At 48.9% G+C, this 20,000-nt stretch overlaps 1 protein-coding gene across 1 annotated transcript in view; it reads left to right on the top strand.

The window, feature by feature from the left end:
* HS6ST2 (heparan sulfate 6-O-sulfotransferase 2) overlaps positions 1 to 20,000 on the top strand; it is a 147,821-nt gene that overhangs the window by 120,851 nt on the left and 6,970 nt on the right. Inside the window, 1 exon segment of the mRNA XM_066640149.1 lies at positions 8,582 to 8,595. Coding sequence (XP_066496246.1) covers positions 8,582 to 8,595 — 14 coding nt within the window.

The raw sequence follows: 20,000 nt of genomic DNA, 5'->3' as shown, positions 1-20,000 counted from the left end.
AGGGGGATTTTTTTCATAGGTGTTCCACCCCCCCCCAAGCTTCCTTTCAGTTTACCTGCCAGAGGTGTGATGCTATGTGCAAACCTTCACTCCTTTTATTTTTTTAATAAGGACCTTTGGAGGTGAAGCCTTGTCCCCAGTGCCTGGCTTGCTTTTGCCTATCGATAATGGCATGCAGTGTTTGGGCTGGGTGCCTGGAGAGCTCGGAGAGGCTTTGTTTCCAGGAGTCTTTCTGAGTGCCCATAATGTATAGTTTTCACCGCAGCGGGGCCTCCAGTTTTTAATTTTTAATTCCGCCAGATCATTTTCAGTAAATGGGACTGTCAGCTCTAATTCTTCACTCACCTGCTATTGAGCCCCACACTTGTGGTGTTTGCTACCACTGCCAGATCCACGGGAAAGATGAGACGGGCAAAAGATGGATGTCTGCGGCGCATCCCCCCCTGCCAGCCGGTCTTTGGCCCATCAGCGGTGGTGGAGAGGCGGCAAAGTCAAGGGCTGGGAAGTGCCTCTGGTACAGCAGCACTTAAACTTAACTTTTGATTTTTTTCTTTCAAGCAATTTACATTGGGGGGAAAAAAATCAGATCTTCCTCCTCTTGCAAAAGGGTGTTGTGATAGCTGAGGTGGAGGGGTCAGGCAGCTCGTTTTCCAAAATTACTACAGACAGTTGCCCAAGAAAATTAGCCACAGAACCTGGAAGAGATTTTCAGCAATTTTTCAGCTGCTATGCTCGAAATTCCCACGGCACACCTGTGGAGCTTTCGCAGCACGCCAGCGTGCCATGGCACACCAATTGAAAATCACTGCTCTACAAACTAGTCAAGCCAAACAGAAAGGGTTCCCCCCCCCCCAAAAAAAAACAGCCTGTCTCTTGCTCAGCAGTCACTTGTAGCTGCTTGTAAAGGCTTACTTTGCAAGCCGAGGATCCGGAGAATATTGAGCCAATATCCCATGAGCAACTTGTCACTTCTTAGCGAACTGTTAGTGAATGGTCTGGTGCAGTGAGTGAGGACCACTAGTGATGGCTGGTCCCTGACATGGCTCAGATATCTGAGAACGGGATGGGTGAGTCTGGCAACTCAGGAAGGATTTGGAGGACCGTTTTTGGGTGATAAGGCCTTGAAGGCAAATGTACGTGCGGGAAGTGTGGGAGAACTGGATTAGTTCAGCCTAGAGCAGGGACAGTCAGTTGGCAGCTCCTGGACTGGATTTGGCTTGCGCAGCATTGGCCCTCCATCCTTTGCTTGAATTTTAATTAAGGCATGGCAAAAATGTTACCCACGGCTTCCCAATTTCAGGCCTGGAGAGGGCTAGCACATGAGGGCTGCTTTACATGAGGGCTAGAGCTCCTTGATTTCTAGCTGGCATAAACTGGCAGCTAGAAGTCACTAGACTTGGGTCTCGCACACGGTTGTTCGTGTCTGTAGAAATGTATTTATGTAAAAAATTTGTATACCACTTTCTCTAATATTCAAGGCAGTTTACAATAAAGAATAAAGCAGACAAAAAAATAAAACATTGGATTTAAACATTCAATATAACTATTTAAAAGTGGCAGTGCTGCAGGAGCAAGTTGAAATGAACACAACGGGAAAAAGGAGCAGCCAGAGAAATTAGGAAGGGATCGCTGGGGATCATACCTTCCTCCTCAAAGGCCAAGGGAAACAGATGGGTCTACAAGCCCTGCCAGAAACCATATAACGGGGGAACCATCCTCAGGTCTTGTGGCAGAGGCATGGTGTCACGCCTGAGAACGTCCTGTACCTGGCCGCTATCCTCTTGGCCACAGACGGTGGCGGTACCTTAAGCAGGGCTCTCTCCAGTTATCATGATTTACCGTATTTTTCGCTCTATAAGACGCACCTGACCATAAGATGCACCTAGTTTTTAGAGGAGGAAAACAGGGGAAAAAATATTCTGAACCAAATAGTGTAATAAAATATGTCTCTCCGCTGCTCTGTTTCCATGCTCCTTAGCATATTTTACTACCTCTAGTTTAAAAGGAATTTTATATGCTAGCCTTTTCTGCTTTATCATCCTTGCACTGGTAGAATGAGGTACTGTAGTATTTTTCTGCAAGTGCATTGTCACTAATGAACATTTGCATTACCACTGAGCGCCTGCATTTGCATTTCAATTTGCATTTGCATTACCATTGCATTTGCATTTGCATTACCATTGAGCACAGGCAGGATCCTGGTCAGGGGCAGAAGCACCTGCCAAGGAGGCTCTGCTGTCCTGAGAACGCCTGCAGCTTTGCAGTATTCGCTCCATAAGACGCACACACTTCCCCCCCCACTTTTCTGGGGGGGAAAAGTGCGTCTTATAGAGCGAAAAATACGGTACCTCTTTAAAATATCAAACACTCCGAGATTTTCCCAAGATTCCACCAGCAAAGCACCAATTTTCTGTATCAAGAATGAAGCAGGAGTTGGCAAAGTGGAAAGTCGGATGGGATTGGGCCCTTGATCAGTGCATAACCATTTATTGGTTTAATCGGTGCGCAACCGTCAAAACCAGCTGCTGTGCATGCTGGGACACCTAAGCTCATTAACAAAAGTCTTGTGCCCACAAACACCCTCTTGTTGGTCACCAGTTGCTGGCCCCAGGGACCTGAAAGAGGGCTTAAGTTGGGGGGGGGGGGTGTAGGCTTCAGTTAGACTGGCGTGGTGCATCTGTTATCAGTTAGTTGTCTGTTTTCGCATATAGTTTGTATATCAGTTTGTTCATTATAAAGTTGGTTCAGGGGTTGGACTTTGACCTGGAAGATCCAGGTTCAAATTCCCGCTCAGCAATAAAACTTCCTGGGTGACCTTGGGCCAATCACTCTCTCTCTCAGGCTCACCTACCTCACAGGGTTGTTGCGAGGACTAGAAGAGGGAAAGAACTACGTACACCACCCTGAGCTCCTTGGAGGATGGGTGGTATAACTATGTGAAAATAAAACAAATAACACCAGCTGGACAGCAGTGTTACAAATGATTTGTAAAGGGCTTATGGACTTTCCATCTGTGGCTTCAGGCAGACAACTGAAGGGGCCAATGAAGCACTGACGAAAAGGATCAAAGCTGCCACTGAAATGGTTTGCATTGTCTTGGGTGGTCAGCTGAGCAGCCCATTTCTGGAGACCTTCCCTACCCTCGTAACAGAGAGCCCTGACCTCCCTCTCCAGCTGTCTCTGCCACAGCATCTGTTTTACTCGCGCTTTCTGGTGCTTCTCATTTACAGTAAAACCTCTTAATGGAGCCCAAGTGGATCGATTGAGGAGTGCGGTCACCAGAGTGCACTTGCTGCAGCTCCTTTCCTTGCACGAGTTCTCCATAGAGGAGATCCTTTGGGATCCGGCCATCATCCATTCTCTACAGGTGGCAAAATTGAGGTGGGGGGTTGTGGGTGATTTTCCAGGTGGGGTGAGGGTGAAAATCTGTAAGGGGGAACTTATCAATGGTGATTTCCCCCTCCCCATAGCTTTTATTCCCAGAAAGCCCTTCAGAAGGACACAGTACAATTTTTTTGTTTCAGCCCACATGCCTCAGCCCTGAAAATAAATCTAACAAACAAAGCACTAGAGCTGCAATCCTGTATCCTGTGCACACTTACCTGTAAAGTTTGCCCTTCTCTCTCTCTCTCTCTCTCCAAATTGCAGGGTTAAACTGAAGAACTTTTAAACATACAGTGCTAACCTTAGCTGTCTCCTTTGCATGCTAGTTTTCTGCATGCGGGGATTTTTTAACATGGAAGTGCATTCAAGAAGAGCATTGCTGCGAATACTTTCCATCGACCATCTGAACTGGTCCAGCCCAGACGCAGCCGAGCCGCTTGGGCAAATTACCCCAGTTCCCCAAAAATCCTGGCTCTGACTCAGTGAGCTGGTTAATATCGAGCAGCAAGGAAGATCTCTTAGTACGGCAAGACTGATGGCTGCCGAGACGATGCAGGAGAAACACTCTGTTATTAATTAACTCATCCTGCAAAGTGGCCTTTTCAGCCACACTAGACGCTGTTCCAGAACCACCTTTCAGAGCACGATACCATAGTCTTTCGAGACTGAAGGTTGCCAACTAACCTGCAAAGAGCAGTTATTGATTTGTTTTTACAGATCTTTGATGAACCCTGATTAGGATTCTATGGAGGTAGGAAGCTTCCCTGCCTCCCCCTGCCCATAGATGAGAGCAAATGATAATTATAAAATAATTGCATTCCCTTTCTTCCAAAGGAATGCACTTAAAAAAAACCTTTGATGCATTTCCTTGTGTGCATGTCGCTGACGACGTGGCTTCTCTGGATTTTATTTGTCACACCGTTTTGAATTTTGGACATTTTTCCTTAAAATAATGGGTTGTTTTAAATAAAATAAAATAAAAATGGCAGTCTATCCACCACTTCGCTTCTGCTTCCATTTTAAATAGGTGCTCAAAATCCAACAGAAATAGGTAAGCATGTATTTTTTTTAGTGGCAGACTGTTCTTGGGATGTCTTGATTCAACAGAAGGCTTTGCTTATTGAGTGTGTTAGAGAGCACTGTCAGTGGTGCAGGTTTCAGTTTGGTGTGCTTTGCAGTCTATCAGCAAGGGTGGCTGTCTTCTGAGACAAGTATACCCTCAGTATCCCTGGATCCAGCATGTTTGCCTAGTCCAGTGTTTCTCAAGCTGTGGGTTGGGGCCCACTAGGTGGGTTGTGAGCCAATTTCAGTATTGTATTGTTGTATTGGCAACCTTCAGTCTCGAAAGACTCTGGTATCGCGCTCTGAAAGGTGGTTCTGGCACAGCGTCTAGTGTGGCTGAAAAGGCCAATCCGGGAGTGACAATCCCTTCCACGCTGGGAGCAAGTGCAGTCTGTCCCTGGTCTGTCTCCCTGCTATGGGCCTTCCTTCTTTGCCTCTTAGCCTCAGACTGTTGGCCAAGTGTCTCTTCAAACTGGGAAAGGCCATGCTGCACAGCCTGCCTCCAAGCAGGCCGCTCAGAGGCCAGGGTTTCCCACTTGTTGAGGTCCACCCCTAAGGCCTTCAGATCCCTCTTGCAGATGTCCTTGTATCGCAGCTGTGGTCTACCTGAGCCAATTTCAGTATTTTATTTTTATTCTATTAGACTTGGTGCTACCATGTTACGTGGCTGCGTCTGGGGAAATGTTACAGCTCTGTACTTTTAACAGGCTACTATGTATATCCTTTTAACGATGATAGTAAATAGGACTTACTCCTGCGTAAGTGTGGGTAGGATTGCAGCCTAGGATTGTTAAAAATGTTCCTGCTTGATGATGTCACTTCCGGACGCGAGATCACTTCCGGTGGGTTCAGACGGATTCTTATTTTTAAAAAGTGGGTTCCAATGCTAAATGCCTGAGAACCACTGGCCTAGTCACTAGTAAAAGTGCATGTCTTGGTCTGTTCCAGTTTCCGTAGGGCTCAATACATTGTCCTTTTCTGCTATCAAATTTGTCAGTTTTGTGACGCACCAAAAATCGGGCCCTGACCCACAGTTTGGGAACTACTGCTCTAGCTCTTTGCTGTCTTCTGCTCCATCCCCATCTCCCCATTCAAATCCAGGAAATCCCAGGAGGAGGAGCTGACAGAGACCCTCCACCAGCCCAAAACCTGTGGCAGGCACCTTAGGCTGCCGTCTTATGCACATTCACCTGTATTCACCTGGTATTAAGTGCCACAAACTCAGTGAAGTGGATGGGATTGTGCTGTCAGTCACTCTTGTGTGCGGGCTGGCTCTAAATCATGTCTTTGTGAAGCTCTGCCGGTTTGGAGTTTTGTGTTAGAGCACCAGCTGGAGGGAATCAAGATGTGGGTTTGTCCAAGTCTGTGTGAAGGGTGTGTGACACATGGGTTTCTGCAGGCAGGGGGCTCAGGATGGTGGATCTCCCAATTTCAGGGCAAAGCAAAGCAGATCCCACTAGCAGTGATGCCTTCCTTCCTCTGCCTTTAAGAGGAGGCACTCAAAAGTCCATCCAAAAACATGGAAGAAATCGCCGTGCAGCAGTTTCCATTGGTGCCCCGTCTGATTTGGCACTGTGACTGATTTAGGTGGAAATTCATCAGGTTTATTTTCTTCTGCTGATTTATCACAAGCATTTTCTCTTTGTCTCCTGCCTTGTCAGCGCGTTAGGGACAGTGCCTCTTCGCTTCCTCGGCTTGCAGTGGTGGAGAGCACTGAATATTCTGTCCCGTTTTGATTCCACCGCACATGACAAGGGACTTCAATTTGTTCAGATTTAGATGACATGCCTCCAATTATGTAATTCCATTAAGGAGCTGCCAGCAGCAGCCCTGGCCCGGCCCGCCGTCTCGACAGGCGGAACCATAAGCGGACGTGTGGCGGTCGCTGGGTGGTAAGCGCAGCCTTGATAGAGAGCACGACCTGCCTCTCCCCAGCTGCGCTTGTGGGGATGGGAGAGGTGAGAAATGGGTTTGCGGCACCGAGAGCGCTAATCCAGCAATAAGTTATGTCAAGGCAAGAACAAAGCCTCCCAGGCAAAGATGGATTTCTAACGGTCGTCTGTTTTTATGTATTCCACGATTGGGTCGCAGATGTCGGAAAGGAGAGCTGTCTAAAAAGGATTGCCCCCTTTCTCTTGCATGGCGCTCAGTCACGGGATGTGAGACACGTGGCCACTAGAGGGCGCCACAGGACAACCTGGAGTAGAGAAAGGGCACTCCTGTGTTTGATGAAGCTTCCTTGCTGGAGTCGGACCTCTGGTCCATCTAGTTCAGTGTTCCCGACTGGCAGCAGCCGTCTGGGGTTCCAGGCAGGGGGCTTTACTGCTGTGTTATGATCCCTCCTGCAGGCCCTGCCGCCTGCAATGATGTGGCATCATTTTAATTAGTACAAGTGATTAATTTAGCTGGTGTGATTCCACTTCCCCTCCCAGCTTTGGGTACCAGCCAAGCATGAGTATTGGCTCAGGTGGGACCGCACTGAACGGCTTCCGCTGAGAAACACCGAACTTGAGTCTAGAGATGAATGTTCTGTCCGCAGGGCTTGACTGGGAAAGGTCGCTGCACATACACAAGTTGTCTCTTGACTTCGCAGTTGTCTTGTAATGTCCATACATGTTTGAGTCAGAGAAGCTTTAAGTCAGCGGTTCCCAAACTGTGGGTCAGGACACAGATTTTTGGGGCACGATTTTGGGTGGATCACAAGGCTGACAAACTGAATGTATTGACCCCTTGCGGGCATTGAAAGGAGCAGCATATATGCGTTTACTCACAAGTAGGTGAACATGCCTCAGTCCTCTTTGAAGGGCAGAATTCTCTTTTGACCACCAGAATGGTCCTTATCCGATGAATGAAGGCCCAACAAGCTCTCGAGAAGGAAGTCCGTCCCCCCAACAAACTGACAAGGAAATTGTATGGAGCCCTATGGAAAATGAAACTGAGCCATACATATGTGCTTACTCATGAGTAGGCAACCATGCCTTGGCTCCTTGCCAAGACCTCCAGAGTGGGCCTGATCTGATGAACGTGGAGCTCAGCAAACCCTCCAGAAGGTAGTCCCTCAGCATAGTAAAAAGGATAAAAAAGGCTTGATGGCTGTTTTTGGAAGGGTTGTGCAAAGGGATGCTGTTTTGCCAGGACTTCAACAAGAGAAAATGTTCTCTGCATTATCGAGCTGGGATGAGTTCCCAGAAAAGGTCCGTGGCGTAATTGCCCCACTGATTCCATGAGCTGACTGGTGGCCTTCCGTCTCGGTTTCTGCTCATGACGGATGGGAGGCATTCAGCGGAGGGGCCTTCTAGAAATTAAGCCTCTTTCCCCCCACTGCCCATTTAAAAGAAAACCGGTTTGGTTTGGGCGACGGTTATTGCACGTCGTGAAAGGGAAATGGCTTCATTAAAATGAAATGTACAGAGAACTTGGGGCCATTTTGCTTTCTTAGTGTGCATTTCCTTGGTGGGCTAAAGGCCATTTTCAGCTTAGCGCCGTGTGTGCTTGGCTGGATCATACTGCAGACTCTCTTGAGGCAGGGCGCAATCTAAAACCGCCACTTGGTTCACTGAACTGTAGCAGTAATCCCGCCGTGCTCACCACTTGGAGCTTCTTCCGTGCAGTGAGCTTCTTACCACAAGATCCTGGCATTCCCAACCACTAGTCCTGCTTGTCCTAGTTGCCAGCAGAGTTAGTTGTGGAGCTGTGGAGCCTGTAGACTGCACTCAGAAGGTCCCTGGTTGAATTCCAGGTAGCGATGGGAAAAATCCAGGTATAAAACCTTGGCTATGAATGCCTGTCAGTGTAGACACAGTGGAGTAAGATGGACCAGTGGTCTGACTTGGTGAGGCAGCGTCACTCTTTGTGGTAGAGCGCCATGTTTTGCATGTAGAAAATCCCAGGTTCAATCCCTGGAATCTTCAGTTAAAAGGATCAGACAGTCGACCATGGGGAAGGCTTCTCTCTGCCTGGAGAGCAGCTGTCAATCAGAGCAGATGGTACTGAGTTAGATGGAAGCAGTGGTCAGATTCAGCATAAGATAGCTTCATATGTCCTTACTTATCCTTCGGGCATTTATGCTCCGCTTGTGGCCATGCTACACTGTAGGGCAGGAGGGCTGTATACACAGTCACTCTCATGTGTCTAGAATACAGCACACCCGTGAGAACCATGCAAATTTCATGTCCATTGACTACAAGGTCCATGATGCAGTATGGCAGTGAGCAAAGTTATTCTGTTGTGTATAATGTTACATACAAAAAGTCACGTTTGGTGGTGCAAAGCACACACACACACACTCCGGCAAGTCTGTCTCAGTTCTGAGAAGCTCTCCTTACTTCTCCCAACATTTTTAGTACCTTCAGTGGAAAATGGAAGCAGGCATTTGTTTAGAACAGTGGTCACCAAACACGCGACCTCTGCATAGCGTGAAAACACCTTCTGCCGCGCAGCTCCCTAGAAACCCCTCTGATCCCTGTTGTGCAACACCTTTTCACATGTAGCCCACTGTCCCAGCATTTGCACCCGGATTTCCGGGCAGACGTGACTGCGGAGAGGGTCGCGCAGTGGCTGTCAGAGGGGTTTCTAGTGAGCAGCACAGCAGAAGGGTAAGTGCTACTTGCAGTGGGGAGGGAATTGTGGCGGCTGTGGTTTGGCAAACACTGGTCTAGAAAAACTCTGTCTGTTGCACCCCAGTTTCCAGCCCTTCTCTTTTAACCTGCTTATTCTCACCAGCTCCTCGTCTTTGTGTGTTGCTCCGACTTGGAAAGAAATTTATTAGCAGGCTTTGAGTGTTTTACGCACTGCCCCCAGAACGTTCTCACCCTGTTCTTTTAAGGTGCCTGTAATTATATTGTCTCCCTCTGCTTTTTTGCTTCTAAATTATCGTGCTGCAGCAGCAGCAAAGATTGCATTAAAATAAGGGCAGCTTGTTTGCCAGAGACCAAACAATTTTCAGTACCTTTTGCATAGCATTGCCCCTTTCAGAGCGTGGGGGACCAACCTAGGAGCTCCTGGAATTGGCCTCCATGGAGATTGACTGTTGGAGATGGACCGCTAAGGTGATCTTTACAACCGGAATAGAGACAGGTGTGGGGCCTCTGAAGCAGTTGGGGGGGGGAGAGACAGAAGCGCAACAAGGACCCCGCACAGTTGTCACAGTGCAGGTAGGTGGAGTCCCTGACGAATTGTAGTGCAGTAAAGAAGTTTACTAATTGAGTGTCTCGCTGGGATCGAAACACCCAGGCAGGGCTGGCCTTAGAAGCTGCAATGCCCCAGCTTGACAGCCAAGGTCTGTAGAATCTTAGAGATGGAAATAAAAGTTATTATAGATATTATTTCTCGAGGGTAGAGTGGAAAGCAGTCAAAAGCACTCTCGATGGTAGAGTGGAAAGCAGCCGCCCTGGGTCCCTTTAGGGAGAAGGGCGGGATACAAATAAAGTTTATAGTTTATATAAAAGGTGCGCTTAAAAAGTGCATGTGAGTTAGTGGACCAAATGAATCTAAGCTCATTTAAATATAAAAATTGCATACCTGTAAGCCTGCAAGTCGGCCAACAAAATGTGTAGATTCCATTTGAAAAGTAAATAGTCACACAAAACCACTTTTTGTATTGGCCGTAAAATGGTGTAGTAAAAATATTTTTTTTTGTTTGGAAAAAAGGTGCAAAATATCCGTGGCAGGGTGTTTGTTGTATGACAAGATGAGAGTGGATGACCCAAGCGTGGAGGGCCTTTGGGCATGGGGTCCAATTGGCTTAAAACCGTCTCTGCATTCGGGTCACGCCATCCCAAGCTGAAGCCATCAGGAGTGACCTGTGGCAGAAGATGGAACCTTGCCAAAGAGGAAGGGCTGCACTTGTCGGAGAGCTCCGACAGAGGTCTAGGAAAGGATCAAGAAGAGCTCAAGAAGTTCAAGAAGAGCTGTCATTCAGACCCTTCTGCCCGTCCACATGGGGCAGAAGTTGGTGTGCGGTCAAAACCAGGCAGGGCGGTTCACCTTCCAAGCAGCAAACAAGGGTCAGATCAGAGGTCGAGGTAATTAAAGAGACAGAGATGGTGAGAGCCAGGCCAGGGTCAAGAATTCAAGGCAGCTTGTGGGAAAGTGGAGTTGGGAGTTAGGCAGCATCCTCATGCAAGAGACCAGTTGCTTGGACTGAAGAAGAAACTCCCAGGTTGGGGCTTTATAGAATCTGGTAGGCTGGGATTCCCAAAGGATTCCGGCTGGGTAGGCCGGATCCCAAAGGATCACCTCTATGGAGAACTCGTGCAAGGAAAGCGCCCTACAGGTAGACCACAGCTGCGATACAAGGACATCTGCAAGAGGGATCTGAAGGCCTTAGGAGTGGACCTCAAAAGGTGGGAAACTCTGGCCTCTGAGCGGCCCGCTTGGAGGCAGGCTGTGCAGCATGGCCTTTCCCAGTTTGAAGAGACACTTGGCCAACAGTCGAGGCAAAGAGGCAAAGAAGGAAGGCCCATAGCCAGGGAGACAGAGCAGGGACAGACTGCACTTGCTCCCGGTGTGGAAGGGATTGTCACTCCCGAATTGGCCTTTTCAGCCACACTAGACGCTGTTCCAGAACCACCATTCAGAGCGCGATACCAGAGTCTTTCGAGACTGAAGGTTGCCAACCTAAAGGCTGGGATTGGTCCTTATTGGTCAGGTGATAGATTGCCCAGGCTGGCTGGCCCTGCAGCCTAGAAGCCACATTTGAGGCATAGAGCATGTATATACGTGGATACATGTACAGACTGCAAGAGTTTTGCAAGCACATGCTACACACTCCTTCTCCTGTACTGAGTTGCCTGGTGGCAACCCTGTGTCTGCTTCTGTGTGGGGTGTGAAATGGCCTTTGGGCCCTTCTGCACTGGAGTGGGGCTTCATTCTTGGCGTGCTTAACCCCAGTGGCATACCAGGGTCGTTTGACACTTCGGGCCCATACATTTTTGGCACCCTTCTCCGTGACAAAATTATTTTCAGCAGTTGTCATGACATGAAATGAATAATATTAATGGCCAGAGAAGAAGTGCAGACGGTGAATGTTGTCTTTTATTGAGCTTAGTATATGTATATAAAACATATACTAAAGTTTTAAGTTTGATCAGTTATATTTGTATATTTATATCTAACTTCATAATTTCATATAGAATGCCAATAAACATGCTTTTCTTGCAGGTGACTGCAGTCAGCGCTAGCCAAATCGCAGTTGCAGCCAGGGTAACCCCTACCGCCATCTTGCGTCTCTGACACCCCTTTGCAACCTGGGGCCAAAAACCCTCCAGTCACCCTCTTCGTACACCACTGCTTGGTTATCCACCCAAATCTAGTCAAAGGGCTCTGTGCGCTCACATCCCTCCTGAATAGTCTCTTCTCCAAGCCGCTCTTCCAGGCTGGCTCCTTTTGATTTCTCTCCTTGATAAGGCAGCCGGGCTGGGTGTAGGAGGTGGGAGGGGAGGCACATGTCAGGACCGCGTTGCGCGATGATCAGTAGGCAGTAAAATTTGTCGGGGGAACGATTGTTCCCTTGTAGAGAATCCAGGGCACCATCTGTTCCCTTCCTTGCTTGCAGTAACATTTGTACTTGATAATTAAAATGTCAGGCGAGCATTTTTGTTTCCCGAATAACCCAACGTGACGGATTGCGCCACCCCTTTGGAATCCTCATTCGGGGAGAGGGCTGTGCAGGCTGGACTACAGCACCCAAACCCCTGTCTTGAGGCTTGGGGCACACAAATTTGGTCTTTCCTTGAGAGCTAAGCCAACATTTGTGGTTGCCAAGGCCTTAATAAGCCCTTCTCTCCAGTGCAATCCTTGCATGTTTGTGGGGAGGTAAGTCCCCTTATTCAGTGGGGCTTAGTCCCAGGTCAGTGTGCACAAGACTGCAGCCTTAGCTCTTGATCTTGCACTGTGCCATCTGAGAGGGCACAAGAACTGGTATCCTTCGACAGGGAGAGTTCACCCTCTAATTCACCCTCTAGCTGCTTAAGGGCTATGGGGCACCTTGGAAGTCAGCATGATTGCAGGAACTATCCCCCCACTGAACTTGGAGCCAGAAAGACGGGCTCATTTTGGCCCCAACTGCCTTTGCTGCTCAACACTGCACTGGCCGTCTCTGACCTTCCTCTCTACTTTGGGGGTGAAGAAGTGAGTGGGGGTCTCCCCCGGAGCTGCACTGCTATCAGGCAGTCCTCCTCCTCTCCCAGTTCCAAGGTAGAAAAGGTGGTTGAGGCTCCTCTCTCCTGAGTGCGGAGCCAAGACTGTGTCCACCCTACACCAGCGATTCTCAAACTGCAGATTGTGGCGCACTTAGTGGGTTGTGATCTGATGTCTGGTGGGTCCTGGGCTGGGCCCTCTCACCTGCCTTTGCATCCAGTTAACTCCAAATTGGAGTCCTCTGGATGCTCCATATGGGAGCCCTCTGGATGCAACCAGGCCTCTGTGGGTCTCAGAAGGCCTTTGCTTGCCTCCAGAAACAGCCAGAAAGTTACTTTTGGGTTCACGGAAGTGGTTTGTGATTGCTTGAAACTGGTTGCACCTTCTGAGGCCCAATGCCAGAGAAGGAGTTGGGTCGTAGTGCCCTCCACCGCAGATCAGGTGGGTCACGGCAGGGGGAAGTTTGAGAACCGCTGCCCTACACCATGTTGACTTTAGGGGGCTGGAATCCCCAGCACGTATGCACTGCTGAAACAGAGGCACCTGCGTTGGCTCGGTCATGTCGTGAGAATGAATGATGGCCGGATCCCAAAGGATCTCCTCTATGGAGAACTCGTGCAAGGAAAGCGCCCTACAGGTAGACCACAGCTGCGATACAAGGACATCTGCAAGAGGGATCTGAAGGCCTTAGGAGTGGACCTCAACAAGTGGGAAACCCTGGCCTCTGAGCGGCCCGCTTGGAGGCAGGCTGTGCAGCATGGCCTTTCCCAGTTTGAAGAGACACTTGGCCAACAGTCTGAGGCTAAGAGGCAAAGAAGGAAGGCCCATAGCCAGGGAGACAGACCAGGGACAGACTGCACTTGCTCCCAGTGTGGAAGGGATTGTCACTCCTGAATTGGCCTTTTCAGCCACACTAGATGCTGTTCCAGAACCACCTTTCAGAGCGCGATACTAGAGTCTCTCGAGACTGAAGGTTGCCAACATTGCATCATGCAGCTTTATGAGCCAGAGAGTGTTAACCAAAATGCAGCAAGCTAAGAGCATGCTGGCCATTTTGTGCTCCAGCCTGTCATTCCGGTACACTGTGTTTTTTCTTTGGTTCTTTTAAGCCCCCGGCAACTCTGTGGTGATCCGGGCTTCAAGAGGATGCATGTGAAGCATTCTACAGCCAAAAGGCCTGTTTCTCATTAACATATATTGATGCATTAACGTGTGTGGCCTACAGGTAGGTGAAAAAAGGCCCCTGACAGCGGTAGAAGTTTTGCCTGGAGCCACAAATAGGGCCTTTCTTGGTCCACGGCCATCACACCCACAGACGTTGTTATTTGCTGGGAAGTGGGCCGACACCTGGCTTCCTCTGAGGCAGGTCGTTCTGTTTTCATAATTCTGAGGCTTGCAGGTTTGCACAGATTTGTAGGACTTCCCTTCACCCCTGCACAAGGCATTCAAGCATTCCTCGTACCGACTACCACAGCGCGGCCTGTACGCGATGCTCTCGCTGACAGGTGAGCTAATGGTGGAGAATAAGACGCTTCCTGTTGAGACGTGCTCCAGTTCAAGCCCAGCAAGGTTTGCCAACAAGGACTGGGAGCGTAAGATGCTGCGTCAGCGCTGGATTCTTCACCTGCTTGGATTGAAATCCTCGTTGTCGTACACTTCGTCACACTCCCAGGGTTTTGGGGTGCTCAGAGTTGTTGGTTCTGAACCCTAGAGCCCTCAAGGACCCCTGTTTGGTAGTACTGCCACCACCCTGTAAGAGCCAGTGCCTCAGTCCAGGGATACTGAGACCCTCTAGGCTTCACTATCTCCCTTATAGGCACTGATAAGGGCCTGGGGGCTGGGGATAAGAATAGGCCCTCAGTTTGGCTGTACTTGTCGTAAGAGGCGACTAAACAGCCACCGGGTAGATGGGACTCGTCAGCCTGGGAAGGCAGCTCATCTGAGAGAAGGAAAACTCTGATCCCAAACCTCCGCTGCCTTGTGGCTACATCCAGTTACGGAAAAGGCTTCAGGAGTCAACCTCGAGGCAAAATCCAGAGCCGGAGTCCCTGAGGCAGTTCGCGGCTGAACACAGTCACATTCTGGCAACTCCTGCGACGCCGCTGGAACCAACCGTATTGGCCTCTGCCTTTCCATTGGACCATTTCAGCGACGTGGAGAGGGGGATTTGCTGCATGGGTAACAGCCTATCCTCCATACCTACTTTACCCAGGCTTCGCGCACTGGAGAGGACACTCTGTTCCAGAATCACCATTCAGAGCGTGACACCATAGTCTTCCGAGACTGAAGGATGCCAACTCAATAGGCACTGAGCATTCTTTTTCAATTTAAAGCCTCGGTCCTCAAGTCACTAGTCCTTAGTGAGGATTTGGTAGCTTGCTGAACGGCTAGGCAGGATTCTGAACTTTTGTCCCCAACAGACAATGAAACAACATGGTAAAAGGATTTTTACTTTATTAAGTACATAGGGTTACAAAACGTTACAAAAGGCAGCAAATGCTAGAGGCATAAAAACTTCTAGGAAACATATCAACATAAAATAATAAAGCTAACTGGCTATCTCTATTATTTCCTAACTCTCACCTGGGTCAGCTTCTTTTGTAGATCCTCAGGTCAGTTACCTAAGAGGCCACATGGTCCTGGCGGGGCAGGATGTGCACCCACCTCCTATCTCACCAAGAGACAAAGACCAAAAGACCCTGTCCTCTGGAAGTGGGGCTGGAAGCTCGGAAGTGGGGCTGGAAGCTCACCCTCTCAGCTCTTCCCTCCCCCCTGGAGATCTCCAGCTGCATTCCACCCTTGATGGGCGTCTTTCTGGCTGCCTAGGTGCTACATTATCACCTTCCATTGAGTTGTAAATTCTTAGCAGCTAGGACTGCAAGCCACTTCTGTGTTACTGTTTTAGCTTGGTTCAGGCTTTACATGTTACTAGGCCTAAACTGTACATATTCATGATGCTCGTGACAGCATAAGTTGAACTTCTTTCCTCTAAATTCCCCTTACTGGGCAGGTGCTGCTGATAACAAGAGGGGGCGAGGCTGTATGCCCCTAAAAGTCTGGTGGGGGAACCCAGTGCCCTGCCTGCAGGGGCGTCATTCTCAAACTCCTTGGTCTGATTGACTCTTCTTAAATTCAGAGCCTTTCCATTTACCCACGAAAAGCAGGGCTTTCAATATTCAAATTGTCTGCTATAAAATTCCCAACTTCCTCCCTGAGGGGGACGAGTGACTTCAGATCATTAACACTGCAAGCCTCTGCGATGATTGCCAGAGTGTTTGCCAGTGACTTAATCAGGACCGGTGTCTGACCGCCCCATTTTAATTTTATTGCGCTGATTAGGTTTCCTTAGCTAATATGTGTTGCCTTTCCAATTCAATTAAACAAGAATCCCCTTCCATTACTTGGTAATACGGAAGTGCCTCCGTGGGTAGGGGCTGACTGTGTGTTTGGTGCCTCCCTCTCCCAGCCAGGCTGTACAAAATGAAATCAATGGGAGCTTAAATTGAAATTATAGGAGGCTGATAGGTGGCCCTGGTGTTCCATCCATCTTTTGTCGTAGGGCTGCAGATATTTTAACATCGAATGCATTAATTATGCTTGCTTGCCAAGGCATCCTCGGTCCTGCACGCTTTTGAATCAGCCTGTTTCCAGGCTCTCTTGTTGAAAGATTTTTGCTAGTGTGGTTGTGAGACCTGTGGTTGAAAGCCTGAGATGGAAGGTGATGTCACAGACTGCCACTGCTGTGTCTCTTCACCCTGGGATCAGAGCTTTCTCCTGAGGAAAGGAAGAGGCATTTGGGCCTCTTCAGCCTAGAAAAGAGGCGCCTGAGGGGGAACATGATTGAGACATACAAAATTATGCAGGGGATGGACAGAGTGGATAGAGAGATGCTCTTTACACTCTCACGTAACACCAGAACCAGGGGACAGCCACTAAAATTGAGCATTGGGAGAGTTAGGACAGACAAAAGAAAATATTTCTTTACTCAGCATGTGGTTGATCTGTGGAACTCCTTGCCACAGGATGTGGTGATGGCATCTGGCCTGGACACCTTTAAAAGGGGATCGGACAAGTTTCTGGAGGAAAAATCCATTATGGGGTACAAGCCATGATGTGTATGTGCAACCTCCTGATTTTGGAAATAGGCTATGTCAGAATGTCAGATGCAAGGGAGGGCACCAGGATGAGGTCTCTTGTTATCTGGTGTGCTCCCTGGGGCATTTGGTGGGCCGCTGTGAGATACAGGAAGCTGGACTAGATGGGCCTATGGCCTGATGCAGGGGGGCTGTTCTTATGTTCTCCTGCTTTAGGGAAGCATCAGTGCCTTTATGACATCAGCGGATAGCGCACCAATCCCCTTTCTCTCCTCAGGCCTATTTGCATGCATGTTATTCTTGGTAAACTTTCTGCATGTATATTTTTCGTCCTGTGGATCAGTTTCCCCCTTTTTATTTCATACTTTTGGTGCCAAAAAATACTCTCCTCTTGCAATAAGAATAGTTTGCTTTTTAGAACAGTTCATGTGCGTTATCTTGTTTTAATCCTGACGACAACCATGGAAAGCAGATCATTATATCTTTATTCTCTATGATGGATGAAGGATTTGAACCCAGGTCATCCCAGCCTAAGCCCTACACTCTGGGCACTATACTCGTCTAACCCCAGAGCCAGTTTCTGTGAAAGACAAATTGTATTTGTAAACTGCAGCATTAAGTTCATTTCTAGCATTCTGTATTTAGATCATCAGTTTAATCTTGGGATACAAAGACAGATCATGCCCAGTGCTTTTGTAGAGTGAATGGGTATAAATAGAACTGCAGTTGTGCCTTTGCATCTGCGGGGGTTTCACTTCCTGAACCCTGCAGATGCTGAAATCAACAGATAATGAAATCCATGGGTCAGGTATCCTGTAGTCCTCCAAATGCAACCGAAGCTGCACTTCTGGAGGCCTTAGAAGGCCTGCTGAGGGTTGAGGAGGCTGTGCATCACTTCCCCAGACCTCAGAAGGCCCTCCAGATGAGAGCAGAGCTCCGGTTGTGTTCAGAGAGACCAGGTCCACCTGAACCCAGGGGTTTGGACCCAGATAAAACTGCAGGTCCCGAATCCATGGATAATCAGTCTGCATCTTTGCTTGGGATTATTATCACTTAAAGAGGGAGGGAGACAGTTCTCCCTGACTGACCACAGGGAGCAGTCAGGCCTCTTGGGAGCCTCTTGGGAGGCCTCTTGGCCTCTTGGGAGCCATTTTAACTGTCCCTTGTACATCCTGCCAGCTATGCCAAGAAGCTGAGGGCCATGTGCACAGTTCTCCCATCTTATCACCACCACAAACCTATGAGGTAGACTACTAGGCTGAGAGAGAGGGAGAGTGACCAGTCCGGGATCAACCAGTGAACTGAGTGAGGGTTAAACCGTAAACCCTAAACCCTCCCAGTTCCAGCCTGATCGCTGCTCCGCACTGGCCCCCTTCTATGCAGAGCCGCTTCTGTCTCTGAACCAGCAATTTTGAATTTCAAAGCAGACCTTTCTGCCCAAAAGGAGTTTGGCTTTTGTGCAGCTCCAGCATTGGCTTCGACCCTCACTGTTCCGGCTGCGCGGCAGCAATGCAAATGGAAGTCCCGGCATATCAATCGTGTTTTACAGATGACTGTAATTTTCCGAATGTCAAAGCTCCAAAGTTTTACTCCTCGAGCAGATTTTTTCAGTTGGCAAAATAAATTTGCCTCCATAATGCATCACTTGGTGCAGGGCCAAAAAAGGAGGCAGCAAAGAAGGGGGGGGGGGAGGAAATCTTTATGCCCTGTATAATTAATCAGGAGGAAAATGAAAAACCGCCTGCAGTCCAAGCTCTGTCCATGGCTGCTTGAAAAGAAGGCAGCCTTGGGAGGCTTTCCCCACCCCTGGAACATGCACCACTAAGAGAACCAGTTACAACCAAGCTTCACAGACCCCTGGTGTGAAATAATGTGTTTTGCTGCAAGGTTCTCCTACGTGTTGCAGATGAGGGGATCACTGGCAGGTCCACCTCCTTGGCACCATTGTGTAACCTGAGAACCCCCCCCTCCGCTCTCCAGGGAAGGAGCTATGCTTAGGATTCTCCCCAGGGGGAGGAGCTGCAACACCGAGCTCCTCCCACATTGTCCAGAGCTTCTCATCTTAGCTTGCTCACTCAGGTACGGATTGGCACTTCAGTGTCCCCCCTAGCGCACGCAGGTAGTCGCTGGCGTCGCCAGTTCAGAGCTGGTGTAGCGCAGAGACTGGGCTGTGACTTGGAACTTTGGTTCAGAACTTGTCAATGACCTGCATTCCCACCAAGTGGCCTTAGACAAGCCACAGCCTCCACCTTCCCCATCTGCAAAATAGGCGGAATACTCCTTTACCTTGTAGGATTGTTGCAAGGACGTTGATAGAATATATGTGAACTGCTTGGCATTTTTCAGTTCGCTGCTCTGGTGATTTTCAACCAGTGTGCCACAGCGCATTGATGTGCTGTGAATGATCTATAGGTGTGCCATGGGAATTTGGGGGAGGATCATTTATTAGTAGGGCCACTGGGGGGTGTGAGCCCTCCCTCCCACCTTGTGCCTTGTCCATTGTCAAAAAAACCGATGGTGTGCCTGGACAATTTTAGCTCCTTCTCTGTGTGCCACGAGATGAAAAGAGGTTGAGAATGACTGTGCTAGACAAACAAAAGGATGATTATTCTTTATTGGTAAAGTGATCCGTTACTTTGCTGGGTGTTATTGAGAGCAAGCATGAACTGCTCCCAAAGGACACTGCTTACATCTGCTAAAAACTTTCACTTGCCCAGGAAAAAATGGTGTGTCTGTACCTTAGCAGGCCATGACTTCAACCTGGAACTTTTACAGGTCTTGTGTGCCATCAGGAATGGAGGTGGGAGATCACCGGCCATGAGCAAGTAGCTCCTGGTCCTTCCTCTTCTCTCCCTTGGATCTTGAAGCATGACCTTGGCAGTGCAATAAATGTGTGGAGGATCACTCTGGTGCTGCGCATCCCCTTTGGGCGTATTAATGTGGCAGTGTGATGCTTCTGTGTATTAATTATGAGTGGCAGAAAATGGGCCCCAGCTAGAAATTAAAAGCACCCCAGAACCTGTTCTGGTTGCAATGCCTCCAGTGTTGGGAAGCCGGAATTGGGATTGCGTTGGAATTGAGTCCTGCGCTGGGATGGGTCAGACCAGGGTTGTCTCCTGTCTCCAGCTGTGGTCATGTTTTAGACCCAGTTGGGATCCGCTGGTGGATCTCTGGACAGTTTGCAGGAGATCGCTCAAGCTTTTCATGCTCAAGAAATGCCATTAAAAATGCAAGGAAGAAACCCTTCTCTGCCATGACTGGCCTTTGTGTTTCTCGCCTCTAAAAGGTGACCTCTGGTGAGTCTTTTGTGCTGCTCTTGTG

This window comes from Tiliqua scincoides, chromosome 12 (assembly GCF_035046505.1).
Source record: "Tiliqua scincoides isolate rTilSci1 chromosome 12, rTilSci1.hap2, whole genome shotgun sequence".
Taxonomy (NCBI): Eukaryota; Metazoa; Chordata; class Lepidosauria; order Squamata; family Scincidae; genus Tiliqua; species Tiliqua scincoides.
Note: the sequence above shows the minus strand (reverse complement) of the source record. Positions and strands in the feature narration are given on the sequence as shown.